The following is a 13,537-nucleotide window of genomic DNA, read 5'->3' on the forward strand; positions in this document are numbered from 1 at the left end:
CACCTCAGATTGAGAGTACACCTTACCACAGTGTCAGCTGCGTCGTTTTAGGACTGTCTGATGTGGAATTACAAAATAAGAGCCCCTCAACTTTCATATATGTGTTGTTTAGTGTCTACTTTCAAAAAGCAATAAAAATAAAAGTTCTAGATTGCACAGACCAGTTCCAACTCAGTTTGAGAGTACACCTTGCCACAGTGTCAGCTGCGTCGTTTCAGGACTGTCTGATGTGGAATTACAAAATAAGAGCCCCCTCAACTTTTATATATGTGTTGTTTTGTGTGTACTTTCAAAAAGCTATACAAATAAAAGTTCTAGATTGCACAGACCAGTTCCACCTCAGATTGAGAGTACACCTTGCCACAGTGTCAGCTGCATCGTTTCAGGACTGTCTGATGTGGAAGTACAAAATAAGAGCCCCCACAACTTTCATATACGTGTTGTTTTGTGTGTATGCATTCTATGGCTACGTGCATGCAGTTGCACAGAATTTTCTATATTTATTTACCTCCCCACTAACAAAGGGCCCACCTCTCTCCATTTCAACAGATTTTTATTTTTAATGACTTTGTCTACTGTGATTACACATTTAAAGGTTTTGCTTTGGGGTGCATAACTGTCACGGCATTGAATGTGTACAAGGTATTGACATTGGTGGGACATTACTCATCATCTTGAGATACAACTTTATTTTCATTAAATATTACAAGTACTCAGCAACAAAATTAAATTTAGCATCTATACAATTTCAAATAGTAGCGTTGTGCTACTATTATAATAATATATAAATAATATTTATATAATATATAAATCTACACAAAATAAATAACTGAACAAGTAAATATATATAGCAGGTGAAAAAAATACAGACTATTCAACCTTAAATAGAATAGCAGTAAGTTGGTTTTCTCAAGCCAGTGTAATTACTGATTTGTCCTATATTACTTCCTGTACAGTTAACTAAAATGGACCATTTGTGTTGGTCATAAACATATGGTTAAATAGTCTGTGGTTCTTTATAGCCTATGTGTTTCTGTGTGAAAAATGAATTTGGATGCATAACCAATGGATAGATTGCTGTTAAAACATACGTTCCTACCGGTGTAATGCAGATTTCAGTAAGTTTATGGTTGACTGGAAGAAGCTGGCCATGAGCTGGCATTCAGCTCAAATACTGGCATTCAGCTCAACAATAACCGTTTGAACAGGTTATTGTTGTGAAGACAAGACTTGCTTATGATCTTGGGAGTTCTGACATCTATAACAAACATCGACTGTAGTGAAGATGTTCAGTTGCTGGGGATACTAAAGATACATTTTAATAGATTTGCATTCACCACAGGGGTACACCATATTGGGAACCCAATAGGCATGCATACACTGAAGTATTTAAAAGATGTCAGTATGTCATATTGCTATTTTTCCCATATCACAAGTAATTACTGACCAGGAGGCCTAAAGGTTAAATTAATCAAATCACAATTGATGGAAATTAGTTAGGAAAGCTGCCATATGCTGGAGTCTGACACAGTACATGATGGTCTTATATCATTGATTTTTTAGATGGCAAGGGGAATAATGAAGGCATTTCCAGCTGTTCCCATTTTACATTTTGGAACTTCCAGTTAGGAAATGGCCAGTGAACGGAAAATGATAGCTCTGCAGATACTCAAAGCATCAGGTTTGTAAAGCAAGTTCTTGTCTGCTGTGTGCTGGAATGTTTAATAAAATGCAGCTTTTTAGATCTGACTCAAGTCAAAATTAAAATACACAAAGCAGAAGTCAAGTATAAAGTAAAACAGTATTAGAAAAAATATTTGGTAACAATTTATAATAAGTATACACTAACAAATCATTTGCAAAGTATTAGATAGTAGTTAATATTTTATAAACTTTTAAGTTAATAGAGTTAATAGTCTATATATATATATATATATATATATATATACAGTGGGTACGGAAAGTAATGATTTTAGCAAATGGCTGCAATATAACAAAGAGTGAAAAATTTAAGGGGGTCTGAATACTTTCCGTACCCACTGTATATATATATTAATAAAGTTAATAGACTATTTATAAATAGTGACTTGTTCATTAACTACAATTAACGAAATTAACTATGAATATAGCTGTAAGCAACAGTTACGGGGCCAAGCACCCCAAAGGCAAAATGAGGAGCTAAGCATGGCATGGAGCATCAGACCAAATAATAAACAAATAATAAAAGCAACAAATAATAAAAGCAATTTTAGGATTATTAGGGGCCAAGCACCGAAGGTGCGTAGGCACCTATTGTATCCGTTGGCGTTATTATTATTAGGGACCAAGCACCGAAGGTGCGTAGGCACCTGCTGAATCCGTTGGCGTTGTTATTAGGGGCCAATCACCGAAGTTGCATAGGCACCTATTGTATCCGTTGGCATTATTCTTCTTCTTCGTCCGTTTCTTCCGCTCTTGAGTCTATGGCCGCCCATAGAGCCGCTTGCGGGAAAGTTGTGAAATTTGGCACACTGATAGAGAACAGTCTCAACATTAACCAAAGCAAATTTCTAGTCTCTAACTCAAACTCTGTAGCGCCACCACTTGTCCAAATTTTCACTCATGTTTATGCTAATAACTTTTGAACCGTAAGCCACAGAAGAAAAATCCTTGGCTCATGCCCGAGTCGAATGAACACCAAAATTAAAAAATTGTAAGGTTTAGTTTTTTCGCTAATTTCTATTGTTCGAAAAACCTACTTTTTCGAACTCGTCCTAGACGGTTTGTCTGATTTTCCCTAAAATTGGCTCAGATCATCTTCAGACCATGCTGGCAAAAAGTTATGGAATTCAAGTTGATTTGTCCAACCGTTCTCGAATAACAGGCGAATGAATTCTACGAAAAGCATGCAAAAATGGATGTGAGGCTATATCTCCGCAACGGTTTGGCGTATTGAGACCAAACTTGGTGTGTGTTATAACAAGCATGACCTGAGACTACCTTCAGGGTTTTGGCGCTGTGCCACCTAGTGGTCAGGAGATATGAAAAATGCATATTTTTGCTTATAACTTCTGAATGGTTTGGCAAAAAATCACAAAACCAGTCTCTTTAGATTCGGTGCATCATGCCTAGTCGAATGATACCCAATTTTCCCATGTCAGCCATTTTAGGCGTCGGCCATTTAGAATTTTGTCTTAAAATGCTATATTTTACGAACGCATTGACGTATCATTACGAAACTTGGTATGCTTCTTCAGCACCATGCCCTGTTGGTACTCAAAAAGTTTGCGGGCAGCGCCACCTTGTGGTCAAAAGATATAATGAAATTTCGAAAAAGGCTAATAACTTATGCTTACATTAGCCTATTGAAATGAGACTGATGTTGATAGATTCCTTGGATCATGCTGAGAACATCGATACCAATTATACCATAATTGGCCGAACTTCCTGTCCGCCATTTTGATTTATGTTGAAAACCTACTTTTTCGAACTTGTGCTTGGCCCCTAATTAATGAAATGTTACTGCTTAATTACCTCATATGTATTGAATTAGTTAATGGTTAGTTAATAACTTATTAATGATAAGTAGTTCTCCATTTAGATTAGGTCAAGTAAAATCTGGAAATGTCATGAACTAAGTGCCTAAAACCAGCCTTTATTGGACCTTCATTTCACTGTTCATTATAAGGTTTACAACATTGAATTGTACATTTTGCAAAACACTTATTTCAGGACATTTTCTAATATTCCTTGATCTAATCTAAATTAAAAACCATGTATGGTTAATAAGTTGTTAAAGCATTATGTAACTATTTATAAATGAGGTAAATAAACAATAAGAAATTGTGGTAACATTTGGTTACATTTGTTAACGTTAGTTAATGTATTAATGTATTAACTACAGTGATGAAACAATGAACAAAACAGTTATTTCAGTAATTATTAATCTTTGTTAATGTTATTGTCATGATCAGTCCATGTAAATTTACAGTGCATTAACTAATGTTAACAAGCACAAATTTGTATTGTAATTATGCATTAGTAAATGTTGAAATTAACATAGGTTAACTAATTTAGTTAACATGAACTAAGAATACACAATACTTCTACATCATTTATCAATCGTAGTAATCGTAGAAAACTCTCATGCTTACCAAGTCTGTTAAGCAGCTTGCCAGTTAGATATGGTTATAATAAGAATGTCACTTTTCAGCAAAGAGAGAGATCACGCCAGTTAAGAATTGACTTATAAGGGTCAACAGTCATACTGTAAGAGCCATATTTCATATTTCAGAATTTATATTTTCACATTTTTATTATGTAAATTTGGTACAATAATTGTTCTAGTTAATAAGTCATTTACTGTTGAATATATTTATTTGGTTTATATTTGTTCTTACTGCGCATGTTCAGTGACGTCATTTTTTGTAGTTCACCTAAAAAGATATTGACGCACATGGACAAGTTCAGACGAACGGTGGGAGAACACAAGCTTTTGACCGTTTCATAATTATATATGATATAGCATAAATTTGGCTTACAAGTACAGTATCTCTACAAATAAGTTGTTGAGAAGATATCGCTGAACAAGAGGATTATGCTGTATTTGAGAAATGTGATTCTTTATTGACTTGGAAGAATAAACCACGATAAAGGAAACTATGGACTTCGAGTGATGAATACAAGATAGGAAGATACGCGTCAAAACTTGTGGAATAACTAAAAGATATTCACATGTCCCGTACACATACGAAGATTTTACACTATTACTTTAAAGCTGCCACAAAATGCATGGATGTCACAGTATTATCGCATGCTAATAAGTTCAAGGGGGAAAAAACAGTAGTTTATCAATACAGTATATTATAATCTTGCATTACCTACATACATCTGATAGGTCTCTATACAATCAAGGGTAATCCATGGTAACAAAACTTACTAAGTTAACAACTTAAGTTAACAACTATGGAAAATAACAACTACAGATGCCAGATGACTATGCGGAGGCTTGAATACATGAAAGTATTTTATCTGCAATGTCATATAAACAGCAACCCCACAGATATATAGTGACCTTAAGGTGTTCACCAAAATGAAGGGGATGTGAATGCACATAATGTTTATATACATGCCACCGCCAATGTACATAAAACAATAACACACATTGTTATTGTCACTGGAGGTAATAGACTGTTTTAAAGGCTGATTTAAAGGCTGGATGGACAGTAAAATATCTGTTTGTGTTACTAATTCATTTTTGTTTATATGAATATTGCAGTGTTCGATGAAGCCGAAAACTGTGCCATGTGTTCACTTAAAAAGACTACTGGATCTGTGCATCGTTTGATAAATTGGGTGAGTTTGTTAACCACTTGATAAAAGAGAATGGGAAAGTGAAAAGCAATAGCAATATTAAACTTTAGCAGTTCCCTGATATTTCCGACTTATACATTTCTAGATCCAACGTGAAAGGTGGTACCATGAAGAGTGCCTGGGTATGGCCGATGAAGACCTGGAATAGGCAAGAGCTAACAACTGGAACTGCATATTGTGCTCTTAAATCCTTTCATTAAAACGAATTTGATCTTTTTTTTTTGGGTTGAAGTATGCAGTTGTTCTTTTAAATTATTGTTGATAGTTGTAAATTGTAAATTGTAAATCGTTTTGATTAAATTGAGTATAAACACTGTTTTGTGAAAAATGTGAAAGAAAAGTCTAAATGATGATAATATTAAACATTTTTATATGTGAAATTCAACATCGGAACATCTTGTCATTGTGTAGTTGATACCGTGTCAAAGTGTCCTCTCAATCTGCGGTGAAAGTGGTCTGTGCAATGTAAGAGTTTTGTTTTTATAGCTTTTTGAAAGTAGACAAAACATCACATATATGAAAGTTGTGGGGGCTCTTATTTTGTAATTCCACATCAGACAGTCCTGAAACGACGCAGCTGACACTGTGGGAAGGTGTACTCTCAATCTGAGGTGGAACTGGTCTGTGCTTTCTAGAACTTTTATTTTTTTTATTGCTTTTTGAAAGTAGACACTAAACAACACATATATGAAAGTTGTGGGGGCACTTATTTTGTAATTTCACATCAGACAGTACTGAAACGATGCAGCTGACACTGTGACAAGGTGTACTCTCAGTTTGAGGTGGAACTGGTCTGTGCAATCTAGAACTTTTATTTTTATATATTTTTGAAAGTAGAGATGCAGCAGCGTATTTATTAGATTTGGGAGGCTCTTATTTTGTAATTCCACATCAGACAGTCCTGAAACGACGCAGCTGACACCGTGGGAAGGTGTACTCTCAATCTGAAGTGGAACTGGTCTGTGCAATCTAGAACTTTTATTTTTATTGCTTTTTGAAAGTAGAGATGCAGCAGCATATTTATGAGATTTTGGGGGCTGTTATTTTGTAATTCCACATCAGACAGTCCTGAAACGACGCAGCTGACACTGTGGGAAGGTGTACTCTCAATCTGAAGTGGAACTGGTCTGTGCAATCTAGAACTTTCATTTTTATAGCTTTTTGAATATAGAGATGCAACAAGTGTATATTCTTGCTGTTATTTTGTAATATGAGTATTGGAGGGCTTTTAGAGGAAGAGGAGCTGGAAGAGGAGCACTGCATTCAGATCAGTTCTCTGACAGTTTTATCGTAATAGGCAGTCTATGCGCGACCCTCAAAATAACGTGGCGGCTAGATTGACCGTGTTTTTCGACTTGGCGGCTGGCTTGACCGCAGTAGAAAAAAGGCCGTAAGAAGTAGGTCATTCAGATCTGACACAGCATGACCCAATTTGCTATCTCACTATTTGTTATGTTCCCTTAAATTTCTGCATGAGCGGAGCAAACTATGTAATATATCACTGTCATACTGATCTTTTAGAGGTCAGCTTACTATTCCTAATAGACATATTGCATTTTGCATTGCAACGCCATCAGTGGCACCAATTAATATGATGATACTGTAGAGCAACATACACGAGCACTTGTTGCTTCTACCCAAATTAGTGTTACACAAAAAAAGCATATATATTCTCAAATATATTTCTCTTGTGCTGTATAGAAGGGCTCTTGTTTTATGGTGGTCTGTTTTCAAAATGATGCAGTGTTGTAGCGTATGAGGAGAATCACAAAGGAACCCTTTATGGGAACCAAAAGGTGAAAGTGCTCTTCAAAAAGTGTCAGACATTGTGCCTTAATATATCTAAAATGTGCCTCTTTCTATTATGAATACTTTTTGCTCTTCTCATGATGAATGCCGAACTGAAATTTCGAATGAATAGGTGCTGTTTGGTTAGTGTCAATTACTTTAATGCACAAAGGCTTGTGTTCATAGAACATGCAGGAGTAACAGGCTTACGTATGAACACAATGCAGCCCTTTACACATAGATTATGAATAAGAAATAAGATATAGGTATATCTAAGCTATAAAATAATTATTTAATAAATTTGATATCATTTTAATTACAAATTATTTAACACTTTTATAGTAATATCATATTTTAAGGGGGGTTTTTTTGTTGAGGATGTCAAGAGGTCATGTCTTTCCATGTCTTGATGTGACTGTTATTTACCCTTCATTTACTCATGCACTGTTTACTGTTAATCAGTAAGGATGCTCTCCTGAGGCACAAGCGTTTTGGAATTGAGTGCTTAGTATGAGATAATTAACAAATTCACATCAGACTCACAGTAAAACCTGTGGATGCAGTAGAACAGAGCCAATCTCAGGACTACTGTGTACCTCCCAAGATATGTGAAGTATCTGCAGACTTTAAAAGCACTATGCACTCTCCTGACAAATTATTTATCAAGATTTCTACTAAGAGACCATTATTTCCATAAAGTTCGGCTTGGGAGAATTTAAGGTCCCAACATGGCAGTACGGCATCCTCATTATTTTGAAATGAAAAATGTTTTGAAAATTCTGTGTGTGTATATGGATGTTAGGTGACAAATAAATATTTTTTTTATCTATATTATTTTATTTATTTATTTATTAACACCACCCTTTAAAAAGATTATGGTGGGCAATATATTAGCAGTAAAATCTTGAGAACAACTATGATGTTCTACAGTAGAAATTGAATTTAGTATGATGTTCTAGTCCTGGAGGCACTCCAACACTGCACGTTTTGCATGTCTCCTTAATCAAATACACCTGATTCAGGTCATCAGCTCATTAGTAGAGACTCCATGACCTGAAATTGGTGTGTCAGAGAAAGGAGACATGCAAAATGTGCAGTGTTGGGGTGCCTCCAGGACCAGGGTTGGGAACCACTGGTCTTGAAGACAATGATTAGCTGGTTCAGGTGTGTTTGATTAGAGTTGGAGCTAAACTCTGAAGGAAAGTGACCTGGAAGGGCCAAGTTTGCCCACCCCTGTTCTAGAGTGAACAAATAAATAAATATTTCAATATTATTTATTTATTTATTTGCTTGCTAGAACATCATACTAAATTCACTCTCTGATTTTACTGCTAATATATTGGCTGCTGTAATCTTTTCAAAGGGTGTTGTGTATAAGGCTCAAAGGGATTACTCAAGCTATTTATTTCAAGCCCTACAATGGGTAGGGAGGAGCAAAAAATTTTTACCATGGATTTCTTAACCTGACATTCTAGTTTTCCATCATTTCGTTTCAAGAATTTGTTTGTACCATGATGGTGATGCTAGCTAGGGTAAAAAGTAAAGTAATTCCAACTGAATCCTACCATGTAATACATTATTGCATTTGGCAGGTGATTTTGACTTACATTCAGGGTATTACATTATCAGTTTGTGCCTTCTCTAGGAATCAAATCACGAGAGAGAGAGGCCCAGTTTAGGAGGTTTAGTGCAGAAAAACCAGGTGGCTAGTTGCCTTAGGCTATTTTGTGCTTCTTCTTTTTTTTTTACTTTTACTGAAATTTCTCTATTTTGTCTTCATCACATCCCTGTATTTTTCACCCTATGTGCTTTGAAAATAATCTAAATATCTTTATTATATATTTTAATTATTTTTAAAAAGATTTCTGAAAGTAACTTGCTATGATTTTATCTAAATCTACATTTTTCTGTTTGATCAAATGTGGAGACTGTTAGTTTGTGGCTTGTATTAACAACATGTTCTCTTACGGTACAAGAGAACATTTATTTTTGAAGTTGTTGAACATTTTAGCTTACAGCATGAGAAACAGATGACAGCACAGGTGCAACTATTTTGTAATACCTCTCAGGGTACAAGACACCGCAGGACAGTGAACTAACACTAGATGGCGCAGTTGATCTAACGCTATATTTCTAAAGAAGTAGTTCACACAAATAATCTAATCATCAAAATGGTAAAACTGTTTAGATGATTTATAATAGGTCATAGAGTTATAGATTGAGATTTTGAATTAATTAACCTGTTTATTTGTTTAGTTTTTCTTCCTACATTACTGAACATTACAACAGTTTATTGATGCTTATGTAACTTCATACGCCTAGAGCGCAACCTAGTGCGGGACACTATGTTCAAACAATACCCCCATCACTCAGCGTTGTCTAATTTATAACTGCATGTTTGGCTTCAAAGCCTTCAGCTGTTATGTCTCCTCATCCTGAGCCTTCATCATCCCGATGTTTAGTAACGACTGCTGTAGTAACAGAATGCTGGCTTTGGGAGGGCTTAGAATAGCATTTGGGCAACAGTGGTGTTGTTTACAGCCTCAGTAAACATACACACGTGGTGGAGCATGAAGCAATTCAGACACACTTTGCAGACAGTGAAGAAACTTGTGTTATGGAAAAACAGAGGGGGTGAGGGCGTACCATGAGGAGGTGTTAGCAGTAGGCTATTAGCTCCAGTTCTGACAGAGAAGAGAGATTTCTATTTTTAGCGAGACTGGAATGTACACTGAGGCCTCTCGAAGGATTTCTGAACAACAAATAACATACCGCGGTCGCCCCAGTCCCTATAAACATCAACCTGCCACACTCAGAAAGTGAAAAACTTTCAGAAGTGAACTGTTTTTGAGAACAGAGGGACAAGTTTGAGTTCTGTTTGAGGTTTGATGATACATAGATATTTACAGGACCATCTAGAATGTGCTTCAAATCAGCTGAGACAAGGTAAGGTAAGGTATGGCTGACCAGGTCTCTGAGCAGATGCTTTGACTGTAGGCACAACAACATCTGTGTAGATTGTAGATAATGGCATGGCGTGTGTTTGTTATGTCAGTCTTCAGGCAAACTGGACAGCCGTAGTCTTGAGAGATTACTGTGATTGTGTGGTAAACTTGCAGAATTGTTAAACAAGTATGATATATGTTTTCTGGCTATAATATGGTGATGAGGGATATTTTTTTTACCATCTTCTTCTATCTTCTTCCATTCCCTAGATATCTTAAAATGTGCAATTGCCGAAACATTTTATATATGATGCTTTTGAAAATATGCACTGAATAATATGATTGAGCTTCACAGATGCAACTTCACACTCATGTTTAAGCATGTCATTGTGTCAGTCAGAAAGATATTAATGTTTGTTTATTATTTATTTATAGCATTCATTTTTATAAACATACTATGATAAATACACACACAAATTGAATATATACTGTTTAATGCTGTATGCGATTTATTATATATATAAATTATATATTAATATGTAGCATGATGCTACCAGTGCCAAGGTCATGGGCTTCCAATGGAATACATGAGTAGAGAAAATGTGTATCTTGAATGTTGGATAAAAGCTGAAAGATGTAAATCACTTAATTTTCAAAATCAGTAGATTTAAAAATTGAAATAGTAATATGAAATGCATCTAAACTGATGTCATTATAGTTTTTATGTACATGAGGTAAAATATCTTCTTCCATTGTGGCAACCAGTATCCGAATTAAAGACAATGTTATGATTATAAAACCTCCCTTTTTTTCTTTTCTTTTTTTTTTACAGCTTAGATGATCCAATATCAGAAGTCCTGCATTTTAAAGACAAAGACCTGACTTCCACTCTCCTCCTGGAACTGAACACCTTAAGGAAGGACCGAATTCTTACGGATGTTGTGTTTTGTTCAGAGGGCAAAGAGATCCCATGTCACCGCAATGTTCTGGTGTCCAGCAGCCCCTACTTCTACGCTATGTTTTGCAGCAGCTTCCTGGAGACCCAGAAGCCCCAGATAAACCTCCAAGGTGTTCCTTATGACATCCTTACGAGTATTGTGGAGTATGTTTACACAGGGTCCATCAGCATCACCATGGAGCTGGTTCTCCCTCTGATGCAAGCTGCCTCTATGCTACAGTACGGAAGACTTTTTGAGGCCTGCTCCACCTTCCTGCAGGCCCAGCTCAGTCCAGACAACTGCCTGAGCATGATCCGGCTCTCAGAAATCCTGCTTTGCTCAAGCTTGCGGGAAAAAGCAAGAGAGCTGGCCGTGAAGAGCTTCTCAGATGTGGTTGTCTCTCAGGACTTCTGCGAACTCTCGCTACCCGAACTGGTGAGCTACTTGGAAGACGACAGACTCTGCGTTGAAGAAGAGCAAGTATTTGAGACTCTTCTAGCTTGGATCCACCACGACCCGTTCTCCAGGTGCGGCACCATCCACGACTTGTTCCGTCGTGTGAGGCTGAGACACGTCCACCCTTCATATCTTTTCCAGTTTATCGCCAACGACCCTCTAGTCCAGGCATCGTCTTTATGCACAGAAATTATCGAATCTGTTCGTCGTCTGCTCTTTTCTGTCGGCACTCATTGCCCTGGTGATCTTGAGCCCCTGTGGGCCGCGCCGCGGCGTCAAAACTGCAAGGAGGCTCTTGTAGTAGTAGGAGGTCGTAAGAATGGCGAGCGGACGTCTCGTGATGCGCTGCTCTATGACGAGCAAACTCGCTGCTGGCAGTGGCTTGCAAAAGTCCCTTTGCGGCTCTACCGACCCGCTTATGTCTGCATGCACAGCATCCTTTACGTTCTGGGTGGCTTAACCATGAGAGCAGGAGGCCAGTACACACCTAGCAACACGGTTTACACGCTTTCTCTCAAAACAAACCAGTGGAGAATGGGAGAACCCATGGTGAAGCCTCGATACGCCCATCAGAGCTCCACCTACCTACATTTCATTTTTGTACTGGGTGGATTGACGGCTGATGGACAACTGTCCAATGAGGTAGAGCGATACGACACCATGTTTAACCAATGGGAGGCCATGGCCCCCATGCCCACCGCAGTTCTGCACCCAGCTGTAGCTGCGCATAACCAGAGAATATACGTGTTTGGTGGAGAAGACGCCATGCAGAAACCAGTTCGAATGATCCAGGTGTGATATTTCAGGCTTATTCAGATGTTTAATTGTATTGTGCTCAAATTTCACAAATTGATTTTGAAGTGGTAAAAGATGTTTGTTCTTGATAGGTGTACCACATAGGAAGGAATCTGTGGTATAGAATGGAAACCAGGACGGTGAAGAACGTCTGTGCACCAGCAGCAGTGATTGATGATAAAATCTACATTGTAGGCGGTAAGGAGGGTTTTTTTTTGGTGGTATTGTAAAAACATAATTCCTGTGTGTTGGTCTTAAAGTCACCATGAAATCAAAATTTGTATTTTTTTTGTTGACTGTTGAAGTGATTATAAATTATCCATGCAAATCATTATCTTTCTTCTTATTTTTATTTCATGTGCCCTTAACAACTATGGAGAGGTGGGGCAATAATCCTCTCTCCTCGTCTTACACTTTTTCACATTTGAGAATTATTTATTTCAACAGGCTATACAAGAAGAATGGTAGCCTATGATATTAAAACCAACAGGTTTGAAAAATGTGAAAATATGAAGGCCAGGAAGATGCATCACTCCGCTTCTGTGGTCAATGACAAGATCTATGTCACGGGGGGCCGTTTCATTAACAGTCACGAGAGTGTGGAAGATTCAGACAGCTTTGACTGCTACAACCCAAAGACAGACTCATGGGTGTCAATGGGAGCACTGCCATTCAAGCTATTTGACCATGGCTCAGTACCTCTGGTCTATCTCTCTGATAAGTTTCTGCCTACATGAATGCATTTATGTGACAATGTAGCTTAGGTTTTTAAATATGTCTGTCTCCAAGCAAAATGCTCGATGTACTGTATTTTACAGATCATACTGAAAAAATATAGAGTAAAAATACAGAGCATATTACGATAGCAAAGCAATGAGATGCACACATTTTTCACCTCTCTAAAGGTGTTTGCACATGTTGCCTTTTGATTGTGTGTGAAATATTAGTAAAATAACTAGTAATAGTTATTAAAATAGCTTAAATTAGAATTAAGAAACGATTAGAATCACCTGATCTAAAAAAATAATTGAATAATATTAGTGTTTACTACAGAATAAGTTACCTTTGAATATCTGTTCTGTATTACTTCAATTGCATATGCAAAATGATGTTTATCATGCTTCATAAAAACTAATAATGCTTTTGTGTGTTATTTGTAAGTTGACTTATCTGGCCGTCTTAAAATGTAAAATAAATTTAAAGGGAAAGTTCATGCAAAAAATAAATTAGAATACACCTTGTGATCATTTGCTCAGCCTCATG

At 36.9% G+C, this 13,537-nt stretch overlaps 1 protein-coding gene across 3 annotated transcripts in view; it reads left to right on the top strand.

Annotated features, from left to right (window-relative positions):
- LOC107723565 (kelch-like protein 38) overlaps positions 1-13,260 on the top strand; it is a 17,076-nt gene extending 3,816 nt beyond the window's left edge. Inside the window, exons 2-5 of one of the 3 annotated variants that reach the window (XM_016532259.1) lie at positions 9,975-10,096; positions 10,918-12,271; positions 12,367-12,472; positions 12,722-13,260. In XM_016532259.1, coding sequence (XP_016387745.1) covers positions 10,029-10,096; positions 10,918-12,271; positions 12,367-12,472; positions 12,722-13,011 — 1,818 coding nt within the window. In that variant the 5' untranslated portion in view covers positions 9,975-10,028 and the 3' untranslated portion in view covers positions 13,012-13,260. Of the gene's footprint in view, positions 1-9,806; positions 10,097-10,917; positions 12,272-12,366; positions 12,473-12,721 lie in introns of those variants that run through there. The other 2 variants (XM_016532258.1, XM_016532260.1) reach the window with 2 other exon arrangements.
- The last annotated feature ends 277 nt before the right edge of the window (positions 13,261-13,537 follow it).

Source organism: Sinocyclocheilus rhinocerous, unplaced genomic scaffold (assembly GCF_001515625.1).
Source record: "Sinocyclocheilus rhinocerous isolate Xijiao unplaced genomic scaffold, SAMN03320098_v1.1 scaffold241, whole genome shotgun sequence".
Classification (NCBI taxonomy): Eukaryota; Metazoa; Chordata; class Actinopteri; order Cypriniformes; family Cyprinidae; genus Sinocyclocheilus; species Sinocyclocheilus rhinocerous.